This window comes from Neopsephotus bourkii, unplaced genomic scaffold (genome assembly GCF_033783945.1).
Source record: "Neopsephotus bourkii isolate Nb327-2 ecotype Australia unplaced genomic scaffold, CSIRO-AGI_Nbou_v1 NB_616, whole genome shotgun sequence".
Taxonomy (NCBI): Eukaryota; Metazoa; Chordata; class Aves; order Psittaciformes; family Psittacidae; genus Neopsephotus; species Neopsephotus bourkii.
Window position 1 is genome coordinate 2,561,077 of NW_026901116.1, and position 20,980 is coordinate 2,582,056.

A 20,980-nucleotide genomic window follows, 5' to 3' on the forward strand; every position below is an offset into this window, starting at 1 on the left:
GCACGGCAGACCCCATGACAGGTGTCACGTGACCCCCACCCGTACGGATCACACGGGGCGGGCCGCGCGTCGCTGCCGCCACCTGCCGGCTCCTTCGCCGCCGCCTGCGCGCGGGGTCCCCGCTCGGCTGCCGTACGAGCGGCAGTGCGTCAGCGTCAGGTGACCGGAAGTACCGGGAGGCGCCGGGGGTGGCTGGGCCGAGGGGCTGGCGGGCGGCAGGGCTGGAACCGGGCCCCGGTGAGTGCGAGCGGCGCGGCCGCTGCCCCGACCCGTTCCCTCCTTTCCTCTTCCCCTTCCCTTTCCCCTTCGTTTCCCTTCCTTTTCCCCTCCCTGTCCCCTCCGCTGCCCCCTCACGGGGAGAGGGGAACGGCGCAAGTGCCCCCCCCCCCACCCGCCGCCCTATCCGGGACCCGCCGCAATAGGGCCTGCAGCGCTCCGTGCGCGTTACACGTGTGTGCGACGTGCGCGTATGTTACACGTGTGTTTGTTACACGTGTGTTGTTTGTTACACGTGTGTTTGTTACACGTGTGCGTGCAACGAGTGCGTGTTGTAAGCGTGTCACATACGTGTGCGTTACACGGGTGTGCGACGTGCGTGGGTCACGTGCGCGTGTGTTACACATGTGCGTGCAACGAGTGTGTGTTCTAAGCGTGTTACATACGTGCGCGTTACACGTGTGTCTGTGTATGCATGCGTGTGTGTTATGTGCTCGTGTTAGCCATGCCGTGTGTCGGAACGGCCATGGGTGTGAGGAGCCGCTGCACTGCCCCGGTGCTGGCCGGGCCTTCCCTGTTCCCGGAGCCTTCCAGGCCCGGCAGGGGTTGAAACGGGATAAAGCAGCACCAGCAGCCAAAGGGTGACCTTTGTTCACCCTGATGTTGGAATGTGATGGGGGGAAGCTCCTTCTCTCCTGTTCTGTGCAGCCCCCGGGTGTTAACTGCAGGCTCTTGGCCAAAATGAGCTGCTTTGCTCCCAGCGTGGCCCTGACTGCCGGCATCTGGAGCTTCTCAGTGTTAGCAGGAGGTGCCGGGTGCTCGGGTACCACCAGTGGTGCTGGGCAAGGGGAAGCAGGGCTGGGTGTGCTCCTAGTGTGGGTCTTGTGTGGGTTTCAGGGGGGATTGAGAGTTTCAGGGGGACCCTGAGTCAGGGTGCAGCTGTATCCCCTTTCAGGGAGCTCATACTGTGCTGGGCAGCATCCTTCCAGGAATGTTGTTGTCACAGAATCCCAGCCTGGTTTGTGTGGGAAGGGACTTTAAACCCCATCCAGCTCCAACCCCTGCCATGGGCAGAGACCCCTTTCACTGGAGCAGCTTGCTCCAAGCCCCTGTGTCCAACCTGGCCTTGAACACTGCCAGGGATGGGGCAGCCACAGCTTCTCTGGACCACTCCTCGCATCTAGCTAACACTGAACTCGTGTTCCTGGCCTAGAGCTGGGCTGTGAATGTGACCCAGACACTGACACAAAGATGTTTTCATCGCAGAGGACCTCCACAAAGTGCATCCGCGGCTGCAGCGCCCAGCTCCAAGCCCCTTTTTGGAGTCACTGGAAGCGAAATCTCTGCAGAGACTTGCCCAGAGGTGGGAAGGAGTTTGGCTGTGGTTGAGCGAGGAGGAAGGCAGGCTGATTACTCAGGGTAACAGGAAGAGAGGGAAGCTGAGGGGAGGCGTAGGTTGAGTTGGAAGAGGGATGCTGTAGAAACTTCAAAGATCACAAAGACTGAGGCTGGGGGTGGGTGAAAGTCATGGGCAAAAGGGCACTTGGACCTGTTTCTTTCAAAGGTGCTTTTGACGTATCTTGACCCGTGCCAGCCTCACTCTCCTGTTCCCTTATTTTGCTGGATTAGCAGTAAGGAAGGAGAGGAATAATTCTCTTCCTTTACTTTGGAATACCCTCCCAAATGTGTCACAGCTTAGCACAGAACAACATGGATGGTGTTAGCAGCGCACGACATTCACCTTTGGTGTCTGAACACCGGGACTTTGAAGTGGGTCTCTTGTCACCAAGGGGAGTGTTTCTGGTGACAGCAGAATGCTGCATTTCATAGGATCGCCTTCAGCAGCAAATAGGTATTGGTTTCACTAAATGGCCTCTCTGAATAGTGCTTGCTTGTCTCTAAGGGGAAAATAGGTAGGAGACCTGGAAAACAGAGACAGAGAGGACAGTCTTTTGGAAAGCCTTGGGCAGATAACCCTCCTTTTGTCCAAGGTCATTATTGCAGCTTGAAGCAGCCCCTCAGTGTGCTCCAGGACCTCTGGGAGGTGCTGGGAAATGATGTTGGAGGGGATGGGGTTTCATTCACCCAGATCTGAGCCTTGCCCCCTGCGTGCTGCCTGTCTCCAGCAGAACAAAGACAGATCTGTCACTTGTGGCCAGGCCAGGCTGGACAGCACAGCCAGAGCCTTGCAGTCCAGCTCCTGCTTGCTGCTGGCTTTGCAAGGCTTGGGCTGTGCCACAGCATCACAACGCTTGGCTCTGGTTGTACTGTCCAGGTTCTTCCCTCTGCTCACAAGGCAGTCAGTGACTGTCTCCAGAAGTCTTCATTTCATCTTCCCTCTTCCCCCTCACCCAGAACCTCCTATTCTCCACCCAGGTTGCTTGTTTCACCTCTCCTGAGAGGGTTACAGCGTCAGCAGCTTCCCCTCACCTCCCAGCTGCTTTTTGCTGCCCCAGGTTCTCTTCATGGAGCAGAGGATGCGAGATGTCCTCGTCTGCCACAGTGTGAGTCAACGCAGGGGATCCCAGAGGGATTGAGCCACTTGACTTTGCACTGGAGCAGATGGGGAGCGCTCCCATGCCAGCCGGGTGCTGAGATCCTGTCCTCAGACAGGAGCTGAGCACCAAAAGGCAGAGGTAAAGGTGCCTGGTGAGAAAACAGCCTGCAGAGAGCAGCAGGCAGCTTGTGCCTGGATGGATCAGAGGTGTCTGCCTGCCTGATGGTAGTTACTGCTTTTGCTGCTGTGGTAGAGTTCAGGGTGCGTGATACAGCCATGGAACCATCCCCATAGCAGGCAGCACCCCACATTTGGCACCAAGAGGTCCCCATCCTCCCTCCCTTCCCCATCTCACCCTTCCTTGAAAGCAGCTGATGTTTTGCTGTTGTAATGCAGGAATAGACCATAGAATGGATCATGGGAGGTAGGGAGATTCTTCTACTCAAAAAAACCCCCTTTATATTCAGCCAGAGCACATGGGATCCCATCACAGCCCTCTGCTACTCATACCCCAAAGCCACAGTGTTCACCCCCAGTCTTCTTCCCCCAGGGCATCCATTTTGCTGCTGCAAAACTGAGTTTCCCTGCGCCGATTTGACATCCTGATCCAGCCCTAATTGAAAGCTGCGTGCATCAGCAGAGCTCAGAGGGATGCCCAGGAAGGATTTAATTCCCCCATGTGGGGAGCACAGAAGCTAATGTGTATTGCAGCATCTCTGCCAGGCTTTGGTTATCCCCATTGCTCAGCTCCCTGTGGTACTTAAAGCACGAGTGATTTTGAAGCAGTGGTGAACGCCTGGGGTAGATGCATCTTTGGGGTTGGCCACATGGGGTGGGCTCTGAACAGAGCACTGACCTGGTGCTTCTGTTTTCATCAGCATCTGAATCATAAACAGGCTCATTTGGCAGCTCCTGCAGGCTGGCAGCACACAGCTTCCCTCCTGACATGTTTCTCATCCTCACCCTCTGCTGTAGCTGATTTAGGAGTTAGGAAGGCACCTGGCGTGTTTTAAGCCTTGATACTCTAAACTACGGGAAATGCTCCCAGATCCGAGTGTAAAGCTCTGTTCTCTCTGGTTCTCAGCACAGGATGTAACATCTCATAGAACCATAGAATGGTTTGGGGTGAAGGGACCTCAAAACTCATCTGGTTCCAGCCCCTGCCACAGGCAGGGACCCCTTCCACTGGAGCAGCTTGCTCCAAGCCCCTGTGTCCAACCTGGCCTTGAACACTGCCAGGGATGGGGCAGCCACAGCTTCTCTGGGCACCCTGTGCCAGCGCCTCAGCACCCTCACAGGGAAGAGCTTCTGCCTAAGAGCTCAGCTCAGTCTCCCCTTGGGCAGGTTCAAGCCATTCCCCTTGGCCTGGCCCTCCAGGCCCTTGTCCCAAGCCGCTCTCCAGCTTTCCTGCAGCCCCTTTAGGCACTGGAGCTGCTCTAAGGTCTCCCCTTCAGGAGCCTTCTCTTCTCCAGGCTGCCCCAGCCCAGCTCTCTCAGCCTGGCTCCAGAGCAGAGCTGCTCCAGCCCTCGCAGCATCTCCATGGCCTCCTCTGGCCTCGCTCCAACAGCTCCACGTCCCTCTTGTGCTGCTGCCCCAGAGCTGGATCAGGGCTTCAGGGGGGGTCTCCCCAGAGCACAGCAGAGGGGCAGGATCCGCTCCCTGAGCTGCTGCTCACGCTCTGGGGGTGCACCCAGCACACGGGGGGGTTCTGGGCTCAAGCGGTCACTGAAGCTGGGTCATGGGGAGCTTCTCCTCAGTCAGCTGAAGCTTCAGGTCCACTGCACAAATGCGTTTTCATTGTTTAGAATGAAAGAAAAGCAGTTTGGGTCTCTTAAAAAAATGAGAAGTGATTTTTGTCTCATCTCCCATAGTCTCTGCCAGGTTACTTGTAGCTGCTGTGTACCCCATCTTTGGGTATATCAGGTCACTTGGGTGCTTGTCTTGACCTGCCTTTGCATGATGTGATGATTGATAGCAGCTGCCTTACAGCTTTGCAGGGCAACATCTGCCATGGCTCAGGGAAACACTGGCATCACCTCCCTTTTTTGGTAGCATAAAGGCTAAGATTAAAAGTGCTTCATGTTAGGTGGAAGCCACTCATTCTTCGTCTGCCCTTTTTTCAGTACCTGGAAGCAATTCTGAGCCCAGTAAGTTGTGATCCATGGCTACAGTGCTAATATGCCGAAGATTTCCAAGGCTCAGCAGGGTGACCACATTCTCAACTACAGCCAAGTGCAAGGCCAAGAGTGGGAGCAGCAAAAGTGAGGAGGAAAAGGAAGACACCCCAGAATCAGCCACCCCCAGAACCGAATCCACAGCCACAATCCAGTTGCTGAATCCACTGGACTACAGGGTGCTGTATAATCCATCTGCCTATGCCCGAAGCAGAGCTGCCTCCCAGCAGCATGCTGCTGGGAGCATTGGTGATGCTTTCGCCAGCCTTGGCACCACACAGGTTGGTTCCACCTCTTCTCAAGCTTGGCCACCCATCAGAAAGCCCAGGTCCAAATCCCTCCTGGAGCAGACCATCTCAGCAGGCCTCTCTGCAGCACAGACCAAGGAGGAAGCAGAAAAGGAGAAGTTGGAGCTGCACGACTCCAAGGAGGACCCCCGTGTGTTTCAGAAGGGGAGGCCTGAATACAGATCCCTCAGCTATGACAAGTCTGAGCCAGTAGAGACCCTTCCTTTAGAAGAAGGTGACTCCATTCTACGCAGTGTGGCCACCTCCAAGGGCAGCCAGAGCCCAGGAGCTATCACAGATCACTTTGTCAAGCTGAGCCGTTTGCCAGTGGAACAGCACCCGGCGTTGGTGTCCGACCTCAGGTTTAACAAACTGTGTCACTGTGCTAGCAAAAGCATGGGCTTGTTCAGCACTTCAGATCTCATCCATGTTCTGAAGGCTTGTGTCCGTCTGCGCGTCCCAGCAACCCATCCTCTGCTGAATGCATGCGAGAATGAGTTCTGCCGGCGGGTGTGGGACATGAACCTGGACCAGGTGCTGCTGGTGGCTGACTGCTGGCGCTGCCTGGAGCGGAGCGTGCCTTCCTACCTCAGCATTCTGTTCAGCTATGCCAACATGCACTGGAAAGACCTCACTTTGCCCCACTTTGTCCAACTCCTTTATATCATAGGGGAAGGCCGGAGGTCACCCGCGGACTTGATGCAGAGGGTGGAGAGCATGATTCTGAAGCACTTGGATTCCTTCACCTTGGAGGAGATAGGTGCTATCTGCTTGGGGCTCTTTAAGTCCCTCAGTGGTATCTCTGACCATGTCATGAGGAGAATTGCAGACAGGGTGTCGCTGCAGATGGAAGACATGAGCACTTATGCTTTGGTGAACGTGCTGAAGCTACTCCGCTACACTCGCATGGACCACTTGCCCCTCTTGAAGGAACTTGGGAAGGTTATTCCTGCTCGGATTCCTACAATAAACATCCAGGGCATCATGCACATCAGTCTTACCTGTTCATCCCTGCACTACTTTGACGAAGGCATTATGGCTGCTGTGGCTCTGTCATTGCCATCTAAGGTGGCTTACTGCCGAAGCAAAGATGCTGCCAAGTTCTTGTGGTCCTTTGGGTGCCTGGACTATGAACCTCCGAACGAGGAAGAGTTTTACTCCAGCCTCATAGAGCAGATGCATAGAAAACTCCACGAGTTCGCCAAGTTTCCAGAGCATCTCCTTACGGGTTTGCTTGGCCTGGCATTTGTCAAACGCTTCCCAGAGGAGCTGATAGACTGTGCTTTGAGGGATGAGTTTATCCAGAGAACAAGAAGCAGTAAATACGAGCTCCAGAAGGACCTGTTCACCCTTAGTAAGAGTGTTGAAATCGAGTGCCCGAGCTACCAAGGCAGCCGCCTTCCACCTCAGCTTTCCCAAGAGATCACCGAGATGGTTTTGACTTTCGCAGAGCAAGAAATCTACGTCAGGCCTGAGATTGTGGAAGCCACAGCTCTTCTCGAGAGCATGTTGGGGGGCCGCGAGTATGTGAAGAACCACATGATCCTGCCTCACACGAGATCCAGTGATCTGGAGGTCCATTTGGCCATGGATGGACGTCCCATCCCTTTCAACGTAGAAGACCCTGTTAGAGTGAAGAAACTAAAAGACATTGGAGTTAGTTTAACGGATGACTTAATGTTTCAGCTTATAAAAGGGAGATCTAACAACCAGGCTCTCATGGAAGTGGGTAATGAAGCTGAGACTGCCAGGCGGGAGCGAGGAGAGCAAGGATGGACACCAAGCTCAGGGAGGGATCAAGCTGTGCTTTCAGGTGGATCTCTTGCAGATGCCTGCCTTGAAGCCCCCCCATCCCTTAGGCTGAACAGGCATCCTCAAGGGGTGAAGCTGGCTATCCAGGTGTCCAACAGAAACCACTACTGCTACTGCTCCAAGCGCCTGTTGGGGCTGCACCGCCTGAAGCGGCGGCAGCTGCAGCAGCTGGGGTACGTGGTGGTGGAGCTTCCCTTCTGGGAATGGTTTCCCCTGCTCAAACGCACGCGGCTGGAGAAGCTGAGCTACCTCCAGTACAAAGTGTTCAACCCAGCACTGCTGAGCAGGGCTGCTTAAGGTTGGCGGGGAGCTTGCCCACAGCCTCCCCAGTGCATCGTGCTCTGCGGTTACTGGTTAGAATGGTCTCGGAGTGCTGGTTAAGTGTCTGGCTGGTGCTCTGTGTGCTCAGCTCTTGCTGTGTTAGGCAGTTCTGCTCTGCTGAGCCGTGTGCCTCTCCTTTTGTACATAGATCCTCAAAGCACTTCTGTGACAAATAAAAACTCATGGCCTGTGCGTTTTTCTCTGTGATTACTCTTTATTCCCCGCCCTAGATGGAAGTGGATGGATTTGGTGCCTCTCTGAAAGCAGAACAGTGGTGGTTGATGATTTGCAGTGTTTCCATGCTGTTTCCATCACCATCGAGCTGCGGTTGGTGGGCATGCAGTCTGAGCTGCTCCTTGTGTGTGGTGGGTGGGATGGAAGCTGAGGCTGAGACTTGGGATGCTGGGACCCTGAGATGTTAATTTCAGGCTCAGCTGAAGCTCTCAGCAGTGTCTGGCAGAGAGGATTTGCATCTGGTTGACCCCGTTGATAATGTCTGCTGCCAAATGGGGCTGACAGATCCACCTCGAGGTGATTCCCCTGCTCTGTGACAATGAGAAACCAGAGTGTGAACTCTGGCTGTGTGGAGCATCTGCTCTGGAGGCTGCTGGTTTCGCCCCCCTTCCCATGGCTCGCTGTGGTTTTCTTGCTCAGGTGTCTGATCTCTGCACACTGGGCTGAGGATTGAGCTGCTGCTTCCAGGTGATGGTTCTCTCCGAGAGGAGGGATGCTTCCTGAGGTGCACAGGGCAGGCTCTGCATCTGGCCAGAGCTGAAGGGATGATTTCACATGGAGCTGCATGTGAAACTCCCATTCCTGCTGCAAAGGCACTCGGGCTGTTCTGACTGGTTTGTAGTGTGGTGTTTCAAGGTGTATAGAGGTGGAGGACGGGGAAGAGAGGTGTCAGTAGGTGGCAGGGGTTTGGAAGTGGATGGGATTTAAGGCCCCTTCCAACCCAAACCAGTCTGGGACTGTATGATCACACTGCCTCAGTCGAAAGATCCCTGTTCACCATAGGGCAGACACAGACTCAAGGGAGATGGACACTTGTGTGACATCCTGATGGCACTTCACAATCTGAGTCCTTTATGGTCCGTGAGTTGTTTGCTCTGACAAGCAGTGACTTCAGTAATGGGGTCCTGGGCCCGCTGTCCCCATCTGATCCTGGCTTCTCCTCCAACCCATTCCTCTCAACTCTCTTTGCCTGTCCCTGTTCATTCTTGATCCTCAGCCAGCCCCTTTACTGTCCTATCACAGTGTGTCCAGCCAGCTCTCAACTTTCCCTCTTCACACGGATTCTTAGTCCTTACTTCATTCCAGTTTCTCATTCCATCTGCCCCTCCATCCCCACTGTCTTCTGAGTTATGGCTTCATAGAAGAGTAAAGCAAAACACAGCCATGGGGAAAAGTGTAACTCGGTGACCAACTTGGGTTGTGAAGCAAGGGTGTAGCAGAGCTTGTCAGAAGGAGGGACATGCAGCATGATGTCTTTTCTTACTGAGATGTTGAAGCCAGAAAATTAGCTTGAGTTAAGTGTGTCTGGGTCACAAACAGGAGAAAATCCTATAAAAGATACCTCTATATATAGGTACATACTGAATTGAAAGAGCACATTTAGTGAGAGAATAAGATGGTTTTAATTGACCAGAGCCAATTGCCACAAAACACGGTAGAAAAGGATGAAGATTTAGGATGAGACCTCAGGAACAGCTTAAGCTTGGAGGAAGATGTGAGTGTCCTGAGGAGTGGCTTGCACCATCTGTGATTTGCCTATCATGAGGCAGTGCTATGGAAGAGGAGGTTGCACGACCACAAGGTCCACAGGAGAAGCTGGCATCTGATACAGGCAGGATCTCAATAGACAAAGGCTTGTGAGGAGTGAGTTCTTAAAGCAAGGAGTTTGCAGGATGCAGAGGTAAAGGGAGAGTCTCACCACCAACACTTGGTGAAGGCGAATGCACTGGTCTGGTCAGATTGGAATGGAGAGGACTTCAGGTCAGGAAGGAGATGGGAGTTGAAACTGGAACGGAAGGCAAAGCCTGCACCATTGCAAGGAAGGGAACAAAGAGTTGGTTTGTCATAATAGCAGTGCTGAAAGCCAAGCTCATTTACCAGGCAACAGGTTCAGAAGGAACCAAAAAGAGTAGTTCTGGCACCCAGCCTGCAGTTAAACCAGCAACCTTCCTCCTACAGGATGGGGGTGCCAAAAGTGAGACCAGTTTAAAAGCCTGTTTGAACAGCTCCTCACTGGAAGCCTCTCAGGCTCAGAAAGCCAAGGCAGTGCTATCAGAGGAGCATTGGTTTGTGCTTGTCCTGTTCCTGTGTTCCCTGTTAAGGAGCAGGCATTGCTCCTGGTGGCTCTCAGACCAAACACTGGGCTAGAAGGGGTGCTGTCTGGCTTGCTGCAGCTCTTTTTAGGTTCATACCTGCTTCAGTGAAGCATTGGCATTGTCACCTTCAGGCTGTGCTCTCTGCAGGCCTGGCTTCCTGTGGGATTTGTACCTCAGATCCCACGTTTCTCATTCAGAACCAGGCTGCAACCCTGTGCTTTTGCAGGCAGGCAAAGTGAGCTCCTAACACTGGATTCCAATGGACCACCGTGCCCCCAAAGGGCTGATTTCATTTGTCTGAACTAACAGCTTCAGCTGAAACCTATTAAAGGGCTGCTTGTGCTTGAAGGAAGCAGCAGGTTCCTGATTTGGCAATGGGGTATTCAAACTAAGGTTACTGTAAGGTTAAAACTCTTATGGATAATTTCCTTCTTAGGAGGGATGTGATATAACTGATTTGAGTCACATTCTTTTCAATGGAGGAGAAGGTGCATTCACTTGAGTTTCTTTAATGAACACTGTTAGAAGAATCAGCTGGGTCGGTGTTCAGAATATAGATCATCTCCCTCCGAGCTATTAGGTGCTCCCTTGGAGCTCTTAAATACCAATTACTAATATTTGGGTTTAATCTTAGCTTATCTCTAAGGCTCCTGAAGCCCTTAAGAACCATTCTCATTGCAGCAGTGTGTTAGTGTAACACTGACTGGTGTTACCCTCATCCCAAGAGGCCCCATCCCAGCTCGTTGTGCTGGGTGTTGTCCAAGAGCACAAGGCAGGTCCTGCCTCACACTGGAGGCACAGGTAGATGTGGCACACAGGGAGAGCCAGGCACAGGGGTGAAATGGGGAGTTCAAGGCCACTCAATGGGAATGGATGCCAGTAATGGATGCCCTGGTTGGATCGCAGCCCATGTCCTCCAGTTCCACCTGAGGCTGCCAGGAGCTCACAGTGATTCCTTTGACAGCCTCATGTGATAGAATCATAGAATCCCAGCCTGGTTTGGGTTGGAAGGGACCTTAAAGCCCCTCCAGTTCCAACCCCTGCCATGGGCAGGGACCCCTTCCACTGGAGCACCTTGCTCCAAGCCCCTGTGTCCAACCTGGCCTTGAGCACTGCCAGGGATGGGGCAGCCACACTCTGATGCTTCATTTAGCAGACCTGCTGCCTCTTTGATAAGCTTTCACATCTAATTGCTGGTCCATCCATAGGTAAGATGATTTTAGTTGAAACAGCCATTTTCCCTCTGATGCTTCTCCAGGGGTTCACAAACTGATACAGCTTTTTCTCTCCATCCTACCTCAACCACAGTCATTCAGGTTTATATTGGCTTCACCTCCTGGACTCAGATGTGAGCTGCATTTTAGGAGAAGAGAAGGTTGTGTGTGGAGACCTCAGAGCAGCCTTCCAGTACCTGAAGGGGGGCTATAGGGATGCTGGGGAGGGACTCTTCATTAGGGACTGTAGTGATAGAACAAGGGGTAACGGGTTCAAACTGAAACAGGGGAAGTTTAGATTGGATATAAGGAGGAAATTCTTTCCTGTGAGGGTGGTGAGGCACTGGAATGGGTTGCCAGGGAGGTTGTGAATGCTCCATCCCTGGCAGTGTTCAAGGCCAGGTTGGACAGAGCCTCGGGCAACATGGTCTAGTGTAAAGCATCCCTGCCCATGGCAGAGGATGATCTAAAGGTCCTTTCCAGCCCTAACTGTTCTATGATTCTATGATCTACCGAACTTGTGATTCACGCAGGCTCCAACACAAGGTCCTTTCACTGATGTTCACTTGCTTTTTCTTTCTTTTCTGTTTTTTACAAGCTGAATCTGATGCTCACAAACTGAGCTCTCTCCAGCTGCCAAGATGGTAATAAACGTCTGTCTCCCACAGTTCAAGCCAAGGATTCACTGCAACAAGGTAAAGTAGCGATGTGAGGGGGTTCAGGCAGCTGGAGGGATCGGGTATAAGCGGTGTGTTGGACTGGTTGGGGCTCGGGGGATCTGTTTGCTGCTCATCTGTTACAGTTGGTGTTTCTGGAAGACTTATGTTTGGCTGCCCGTGCCAGGGTTTCCTGGGCAAACAAAGCAAAAGCAGCTCACAGCAAGCTCCCCTTGTTTTGTGTGGTCTGGCTGGTCCAGAGGGGGATTTTAACATGGGAGGCTGTGGATGTCCACTGCCAGCAGAAGCACCGAGAGCAGCTGCAGGTAAAGTGCAGGCGTCTTAGTCTGCAAAGCCAGGAGCATCTTTGTCACTTGAAATCGTTCTGCAGCGATGTGGGAGGGCTGTGATTTTCGTGGGTTTGCTCAGAGCTTTCTCTTCCAAGCTCAGCAGTCTCCTCTGTCATCCTCAGCAAGGTGATTCCAAGCCCCTGTGTCCAACCTGGCCTTGAACACTGCCAGGGATGGGGCAGCCACAGCTTCTCTGGGCACCCTGTGCCAGCGCCTCAGCACCCTCACAGGGAAGAGCTTCTGCCTAAGAGCTCAGCTCAGTCTCCCCTCGGGCAGGTTCAAGCCATTCCCCTTGGCCTGTCCCTACAGGCCCTTGTCCCAAGCCCCTCTCCAGGTTTCCTGCAGCCCCTTTAGGCACTGGAGCTGCTCTGAGGTCTGTAAGGACAGGTAGGGTTGATCCCAGAGCTGGAGAAGGCAGTCAGCTCTCTCACCTCCAGAGGTTTCTGTGGGTGGATGGGGCTTAGACTAACCTGCTCCAGTGGAAGGGGTCCCTGCCCATGACAGGGGCTGGAACTGGAGGAGCTTTAAGCTCCATTCCAACACAAACCAGGCTGGGATTCCATGATTTTAGGAACCTGCCACCTATTTTCTCCAGAGGTCTCTTTCCACATGGATAAGCTGACATAATGTTTCACCAGTGTTGCAGGACAGGAGACTCCCATCTCACCACACACACACGCTCTGCTCCCAGCCACACTCTCCCACTTGATGCAGTTCACTGACCCATCCAAAACCACACACTAACTACACTTTTGTACTCTTTTAGCTGTTAAATCAGCTCTGCAGATGGCTGCCCAGGTGGCAGAGCGTGCAGAGAAGGGTGGATGGGACCATATGGCTGGAGGAGGGTGGGAATGGGTCTGCTCAGGCTCAGCAGCAGGGATCTCCTGTGTGGTCTCCCTGCCTGTGAAACCTCAGCCATGGTTCTCAGTTGGTGTCATCCTGAGACTCCATCAGTGCTTGTGGATGAGTTTGAGTTTCTGGCTCCCAATTAAATGCGTTTTTCTCCTGAAACACAGATTTCTGCTGACGGTTACGAAGTGGAGAATCTCATCTCGGAAGACCTGGCCAGGAGGAACCGGGGCTTCCGCAGTGAATACTTCATCAAACCTCCGGTCCACGTCACCATCTCTTTTCCCTTCAACATTGAGATCTGCAGGATCAATATCGACGTCTCATGCGGGGGATACCAAACCTTCTCTGGGCTCGAAGTTTACACCTCTACCTCATGCAATAAAACCTCTTGGCAGAGCCCTGAGGGTCAGTTCTCAGGTCTGGCCACTCAGCCCCTGTCAGACAAAGACACTTTCACACTGGTGGGCAAAGCTGTCTTAAAAAATCAAAGCAAAGTGACATTTGGCCATAGAGGCTTCAAGCCAAGGCCTCCCTTCCATCAGGTGGAAAATGTCTTGTCCTACCCCGGCTCTGCCTCTCAAGACCTCTGGAACAAAGGGCCCTCCTCGCTGAGCAACGTGTCGCACTTAAGAATCTGCATCACCCATGTGGCTGGAGGCGGCCTGCCTTGCATCAAGAGGCTGGAGGTGTGGGGCCAGCCTGCCAAATCCTGCCCACAGGAGGTGATCGAGGGTGTCTTTCAGGTGGCCTCCCAGTTCTTCACCCAGGAGGTTGGTCACCTCAAGCCAGAGCCCTGGACACCAATGGAGAGCGACTGCGTGCCCTTCAGTGCCAATGACAGCGAGCAGCAGACCCTCCGCAAGCTGGTGGATGTTGTCCAAGACATCCCTGAGGAATTCCTGGACCCCATCACCCTGGAGATCATGACCTTCCCCATGCTCCTGCCCTCAGGGAAGGTGATCGACCAGACCACCTTGGAGAAGTGCAACCGGAGCGAAGCGTCCTGGGGCAGGGTCCCCAGTGATCCTTTCACTGGGGTGGCCTTCAGCCAGCACTCACAGCCCCTACCTCACCCTACCCTCAAGGCTAGGATAGACCATTTCCTCTTGCAGCACAGCATTCCTGGCACCAACCTGCTGGGGAGGGCTCATGCCTCGGAAATGCTCGTCCCTTCTTCCATAACCATGTCTTCTCTGAAGAGGAAAATGGACTGCATGGACCAGAGCTCTGTGCAGCCCCCTTATTTTTCCTCTACAAACTTACTTGTCACGTCTACCTCAGAGAACAGTGCTAAAAAAATGAAACCTGACAGTGACTCACATTTGATCCACATGGACTGTTCCACAGGTACCGGGGCTCCCCAAGTCCCCTTGTGTCCCTTGAATGCCTTGAGAGCCTGGGGCCAGGTTTTCAAGTCAAGAGGCTCCACTGCAGAGTCCCATCCCACCTCTACAAAGCTTTAAGGCCATTGTGTTTTGCTGCTGGTAGATGCCATGGGAGTCAGGTCATCATCTCATTCACCTCTCCTCAACACAACCTGCCATGCTGGATGCTGTTTGCTCCCATTCCCTTTCACCTTTTCTCATCTCTAGGCTCGTTGTTCTCTTTGTGTTACCTGTGCATTCTGCTTCCCAGCCCTCGTGTTTGCTCAGGTCACCTTGTTCCCCTTCTAGTTTGTATTTCCTTCCTCCTCCTTGCTTTCAAGCCACTGTCTATGTGGAGACAATGTTTTTCTCACAGTGTGCTGGTTTAAAGTCTCTTTATCGTGGGTGATTTATTACCTTACCCATCAGTGTGTTCTTGCACCAGCAAGAAGGTATCCACAGCAGGGAAAGAGGTGTCTGGTGGTGCAGCAGTGATGGCACAGGGTGTCCTGACTGCTGTGGGTCTTCTCCTGAGGAGTGAGATGGGGAGGAAGGCAGGAAGGAGGCACTAACCCTGCTCATGGATTTCCCTGGCCATACTCTTGGTGCAGCTGATTCCCTGCACGCTCAGTGGCCCTGCACAGGTTGTGTCCCCAGGGATCTGCTGGCTCCTTCCCTTCTCACAGGGCTGCTCCTGCTGTGGCAGAGGCTGAGACTGGGGAGCGTGTGGCTGTGCCTGTCCTTAGTGCAGCAGTGCAGGGGCTTGGAGCTAACAGCAGTGAGGGAATGGCTCCTTCAGAGCACGGAGGAGGCAGCCCAGGCTGGGAGAGGCTTGCACAGGGTTTGCAGTTAAAGCAGAAAACCATTAGAGACACGAGACCAGGGATGTGACTTGTGTCTCCAGGGGAAGGAAATGGGTCCTGCTTTCCTTTTATCCTTGTTTTTCTCAGCAATACGGTAACAGCAGCACTGGGCATAAGCTCCCAGAGGCAGAAAACCACTCCAGAGCTGCATCTCCCAGATAAATTCCCTGGAAAGCTGAGTGCTTCCACTCATCCCCAGCCATGCCACAGCTTCAGACCAGGCAGGCAAGGCAGCGTTACGGCAGCACAGACAGACCTATGGATCCACGGAGCACTGGGAATGTAGAATGCTCCGTGTAGGTCCAGCAGCATTCAAGTGCAGGACTGCTGAGGAGGAGCCAAGAAAGCCAGGGTGATCTGTGGGGCAAATACCAAGGAGATTCCCACCTCTCATCCCAAAATCTGTTGGCTCTTTGTGCTTTATTCCCTAATGAGCAGAACCGTCATCCCACGATGAAGAGTGGCTCCCAGGCAGCTGCTCCTCTTGCTCCACACTACATCTTTCTCCCCAGATCCACATCTATTTTGCCATGTTTGCTTTCTCCCTTGTTGGCACAGGGATTCCTGGAATCTGTTGGAGTTGCTGGCAGTGCAGCTGCTGCATTCATGTTACTACTGCACACAGCAGCGCTTAAACCTTCTCTCTGGTGTCTTAAACTGAATTACTGCTTTAGGGAATGGTCCCACTGTAGGAAGAAGGTAAACTTAAATGGGAGCTAAGGCAGGAAGGAGATGTCTTTAGCAGTCTTGTGCTCAGATGAGCTTGAAGGGAGCAGTGTCTGTGAGGCTGTCTGTCACCTAAGGGCTGTCTCTCAAGGCAGGTAAGGCGAGTTTTCTTGTGTTCTCCAATCTGGAGGGCTATAACATGTCAAAAGGTGGCCCAGTTCCTGCTGGAACCTGTGCCCTCCTTCACCTTTCTCCCCAAAGTGTTTATAGGAAGAAGCTCAGTTTGATTTTAAACGAAGTCTTTAAAGACCTGATTGAAAATAACTGATGTCTATGGCCCCAGAATGAATAGGAAGAAGCCAGACTGCACATTTCTGCTCTGATCTCTCACTCTCGTCCCGTGCTTTAGGAGGGCTCATCAGTTCTTTTCCCTGCAGGGATGTGTAACAGCTCCCGCTGGGGATGTGCCCCAGCCCCATAGGAGCAGGGAATGCCCTGTGGGGTCCTGGAGCTCCCAAGGGAGCCGTGCCCATCCATAAACAAAAGCACATTGCTCAGAGCATGCTCCAGTGTTTCATCAGCCTCGATTGCCGTGGCAAATGTGCAGCACTAATTCAAAGCTCTTCCTTGGGGAGATGCTGTAACAGGATTAGCGATGCAGACAGCATCCTCTTAATGCACAGCCTCAATGAACGCCTTTGGTGAGGCACAGGACAGGCACTGCAGGGAAGGGTCTGACCCTGCACCTTTGGCTTCATCCCTTGACTCAGAACTGAGGCAGGGTAACATCAGTCCCCCCAACTATTGTTAATGTCTTCACTGTTCCCAGTTAGCTGCATGCAGCAAGGCTGGGAGCGCTGCGCTGGGTCCCTCAGTGGGGAAGGCTGAGGGTTCAGAAGCTGGTTTCTGGATTATTTGGGGTTTTGCCCATTTTGAGACCTGCAGATAGAAGCTGGCACCTGAAGGTTTGTTGGCGCTGGGGCACGGCGTGGATGTCTGAGAGAGACCTGTAGGACTTTTCATCTTTAGGACCCAAAGCAGAAGCGCGACATCCCCATCCTGGCACCTCGGCAGCGAGAAGAGACCTCTTGACAAGTGGCAGGGCTCCTAAAAGCAGAGAACCCCAACCTGGTTTGTGTTGGAAGGGAGCTTAAAGCTCCTCCAGCTCCAACCCCTGCCACGGGCAGGGACCCCTTCCACTGGAGCAGCTTGCTCCAAGCCCCTGTGTCCAACCTGGCCTTGAACACTGCCAGGGATGGGGCAGCCACAGCTTCTCTGGGCACCCTGTGCCAGCGCCTCAGCACCCTCACAGGGAAGAGCTTCTGCCTAAGAGCTCAGCTCAGTCTCCCCTCGGGCAGGTTCAAGCCATTCCCCTTGGCCTGGCCCCACAGGCCCTTGTCCCAAGCCCCTCTCCAGCTTTCCTGCAGCCCCTTTAGGCACTGGAGCTGCTCTAAGGTCTCCCCTTCAGGAGCCTTCTCCAGCTCCCTCAGCCCAGCCCCATAGGAGTGCTGTCCCACAGGTTCAGAGGCAAAGCAGCACTCCTGTTGCTCATTCTTTGCCCCCCCCCCCATTCTCTTCTTGAGCTTGTGCTTCTCTTTGCAGATCTGGTCTCTCACGAGCAAAAGCTCTCAGAGAGTTTGGACACTGCCTTGACCTCGGCGCTCAGCTCCATGCCCTCCTTCACAGCCAAGCTGATGAGGAGCCAGCAGCAGGCACAGAGCGAAGGAGGCTGCAGCAGCTCCTGGAGTGTGGGCACCATCCTCGGTAAGCAGCAAGTGCCTCTGGGTCACCCTGGGGAGCTGGAGGGGAGAGGAGAGCTGGGGCTGGGTTAGCAGCGAGGGCTGTGCTGCTGCTCAGCATCTTGCGATGCTTCTGCACACACTGAAATAGAGCCATGGAATGGTTTGGGTTGGAAAGGACCTTGAGATCATCCAGTTCCAGCCCTCTGCCATGGGCAGGGATGCCTTACACTAATAGTCCATGCTGCCCAAGGCTCTGTCCAGCCTGGCCTTGAACACTGCCAGGGATGGAGCCATTTACTATAGATATATTCAGTATTCAAACATGGTGTTGCCTCCCAGCAAGCTTTACTTTACAATGCCTAGGTCCTGCTTTTTCATCTCAGCATATTTAGTGGTTTATTCTCCTATTGAGGCAGGTTAGACCTCGTTGGCCCCCATAAAGTGATGTCTGGTGTCCATGTCCTCCATCAGGGCGGGCTGCAGCAGGTGTGCTGTGATTTGCTCACTGTCACTTGTCTGTGCTGCCTAAGGGCAATCCTGGATGCGTTGCACTGAGGCACGGTGCTAAGCCCAGCCTGCACCAGGTTAGTTCAGACTGAGGGCTTGCCCCATGTCGAGGTTTGGGGCTAAGTGGCTTAAATCATCGAGTCATGGACTAGTTTGTGTTGGAAGGGACCTTCAGAGGTCATCTAAGTCCAACCCCAGTGTCCCCTGTTAGCTGCACAGTTACCGTGTGGATTGGAAGGAGCCTGGTGTCAGATGCAGGTGGAGAGGCATACATCCAGCAAATACCACTCAGCATGCTGACCCTTAACAGGAGCAGGTAATGGTAGAACATCATGGGTCAACCAGCCAAGTGTGTGCCCAGTATCCCACTGGGTTTGACTGTGTATAGGTGGGGCTGTTGAGTCCTTGCAGTTCCATCCCATCAGCCAGACACGCTAATCCAGCTGTGTATGCGTTCCCAAATGGATTCCATTGTGGCACAGGGAAGCATTGAACCTCCCTATATCCCTCCACAGGCTGATGCCCTCACTGAAGCTTGTTCCTCTTCTTCTCTTGTGTAAGGATCTACCAGAGAAGAGGGTTCAGAGGGACCCAGTGCCCCTGAGGAAGGGCTGGCGCTGTCTTTCTCTCTCAATAGCTTTTGCTGTTTCACAGTGACGTGAAGCTATTAAGCTTTATTCCCTGTCCCCTTTAAAACTGCTGCTGTTTAAGGGTTGACTGAGTAGCCCTTGATAGACGGTGCGTGCCAGGAATGCAGAGCGATCCCTGAAGCGTTTCACTTGGGAATAGGTGATCTTCATCCGAGCGCTGGAAAAGCGGAAGACGCTGATTTAGCCCTGGGAGAAGTGAAAAGCCCTTTGCAGTCATCTGTCCTCAATTAGAAGCCTGATGGTGCAAGTGCTGGTGTGATTCAGCCCCTTCTGAGCACAGCCTGCCCCAGAAGGAGACTGTTCCCTTGCCTCATGGCAGTGATAAAACGGGTCCCGGTCCTGAGCCACGAGCTGTGCTGTACAACCACAGAACATGTTGGAACAAGTCCAGAGGAGGCCATGAGGATGATCAGGGGCTGGAGCAGCTCCTGTATGGAGATAGGCTGAGAAAGTTGGGGCTGTTCAGCCTGGAGAAGAGAAGGCTGCGTGGAGACCTCAGAGCAGCCTTCCAGTATCTGAAGGGGGCCTATAGGGATGCTGGGGAGGGACTCTTCATTAGGGCCTGTAGTGACAGGACAAGGGGTAATGGGTTAAAACTGAAACAGGGGAAGTTTAGGTTGGATCTAAGGAGGAAATTCTTTCCTGTGAGGGTGGTGAGGCACTGGAATGGGTTGCCCAGGGAGGTTGTGAATGCTCCATCCCTGGCAGTGTTCAAGGCCAGGATGGACGAGGCCTTGGGTGATATGGTTTAGGGCGAGGTGTCCCTGCCCATGGCAGGGGGTTGGAACTTGATGATCTTAAGGTCCTTTCCAACCCAAACTATTCTATGATTCTATGGGGTCCTTGACTCCTAGGTGGGATCAGGCATCTAAGGGGTGGCACAGCATGGACTTGGTCCTGTTTGTCAGTGGCCTGGATGAAGGGGTAAAACGTGCCCTCAGCAAGTGTGCTGATGATACAAAGCTGGGGAATGGCTGCTACAACCTGAAGTGCTGCCTTTCAATGGGACCTCCATAGGCTGGAGAACTGGGCAGAGAGAAGCCTCACGAGGTTCAACAAGGGCAAGTATAGGGTGCTGGACCTGAGGAGGAAGAATCCCAAGCACCAGCACAGGTTGGGGCTGACCTACTAGAGAGTGGTTGAGCTGAGAAGGAGCTGGAGTGTTGGTGGGTGATGGGTTGACCATGAGCTGCAGTGTGCCCTGGAGCCAGGAGGGACAAGAGCATCCTGGGGTGCAGCAGGAGGAGTGTGGCAGCAGGTTGAGGGAGGTGATTCCTCCCCCTTTACTTGACCCTGGTGAGCCCACATCCAGTGGGCTGTATCCAGTGCTGTGCTCCCCAGTACAAGAAAGACAAGGGGCAACTGGACAGGGTCTAGCAGAGGCCACAAGGATGAGCAGGGGTTTGGAGCATCTGTCCTGGGAGGGGAGATTGCGGGAGCTGGTTAGTCTGGAGCAGACGGAGAGGGGATCTCATTGATGCAGATCAGTATCTTAAAGGGGGGGTACCAGGAGGGTGATGCCAGTAACAGGACAAGAGGAGCAGTGGCCATAAACTGAACCACCACAAGTTGTCATCTCAGCATGAGGAAGAGCTTCTTTACATTGAGGGTGTCAGAGCAGTGAACTGGCTGCCCAGGGGGGTTGTGGGGTCTCCCTCTCTGGAGACACTCAGACCCCACCATGGACACATTCCTATGTAACCTGCTCTGGGTGGCCCTGCCTTGGCATGGGGTTGGGCTGGACGATCTCCAGAGCTCCCTTCCAACCCTAATGATGCTGTGACTTGTCACCCCCCTGACCGACCCCTTCTCCTGTCACCTCTGCAGAGCACGGCAGGAGCAGCCAGACCCAAGGATGCTCTTCCTGTGGCAAAACCTTCTCCTCCTACTTCAAAACAGAGCCCGTTTACCAGCTTCCCTGTGGCCACCTCATGTGTCGCCCATGCTTGGCCGAGAAGCAGAAGTCTCCATCCTCCATCCTCTGTGGGAGCTGTAAGAGGCCGGCTGCCACGCACGACGTCAGGAGGGTTCACTTCTGACCCCTCGGAACAAGGAGCTGCTCCCTGTGTCTGTGTTGATCCATAGGAGGATGAAGGCCTTTGGAATTGCTCACCAAGAGGAGCTTGGTCTTGTGCTTACAGAGTAGTGGGGGGGGGGTTTTAGAGCATCGCGCCGGAGCAAAGCGATCTGAGGATAATAAAAGCCATAGCTTCTTTAACAAGGAATATGTATTTATACAGGACTGATTTCCAGCTGTCACCCTCTTCCCGCCATCCCAGTGGCTCAGTGGTTTAGCATAGGTGCCTTTTGGACTGTGAGTTCAGCTTCCCCGTGAGTTCAAACCATTGCATCTCTGACACGCAGCCATTCGGCCGTGGACCAGGTGATGGACAACGCGCATCGATCTGACTTCTCCCCTTCCCTTGCCTTCCTCCTCTCCTCCCTGCGGTGCTGCAGGAGCGCATCAGCCATCCTG

The 20,980-nt window shown here is 53.6% G+C and overlaps 2 protein-coding genes across 3 annotated transcripts; both read left to right on the top strand.

Annotated features, from left to right (window-relative positions):
* The first annotated feature begins 155 nt into the window (after window positions 1-155).
* On the top strand, window positions 156-20,555 carry UBOX5 (U-box domain containing 5). Of its 2 annotated transcripts, none has more exons than XM_061351959.1 (5): window positions 156-237; window positions 11,450-11,546; window positions 12,877-14,059; window positions 17,208-17,369; window positions 20,332-20,555. In XM_061351959.1, the coding sequence occupies exons 2-5, from the start codon at window positions 11,493-11,495 to the stop codon at window positions 20,541-20,543; spliced, it is 1,611 nt and encodes a 536-aa protein (XP_061207943.1). In that variant the 5' UTR covers window positions 156-237; window positions 11,450-11,492; the 3' UTR covers window positions 20,544-20,555. The 2 variants fall into 2 exon arrangements, with proteins under 2 accessions (XP_061207943.1, XP_061207944.1); XM_061351960.1 differs by lacking the exon at window positions 156-237 and adding an exon at window positions 7,023-7,159.
* FASTKD5 (FAST kinase domains 5) lies at window positions 4,837-7,499 on the top strand. Its single transcript, XM_061351953.1, has one exon. The coding sequence runs from the start codon at window positions 4,875-4,877 to the stop codon at window positions 7,281-7,283; it is 2,409 nt and encodes an 802-aa protein (XP_061207937.1). The 5' UTR covers window positions 4,837-4,874; the 3' UTR covers window positions 7,284-7,499.
* Window positions 20,556-20,980: the final 425 nt, after the last annotated feature.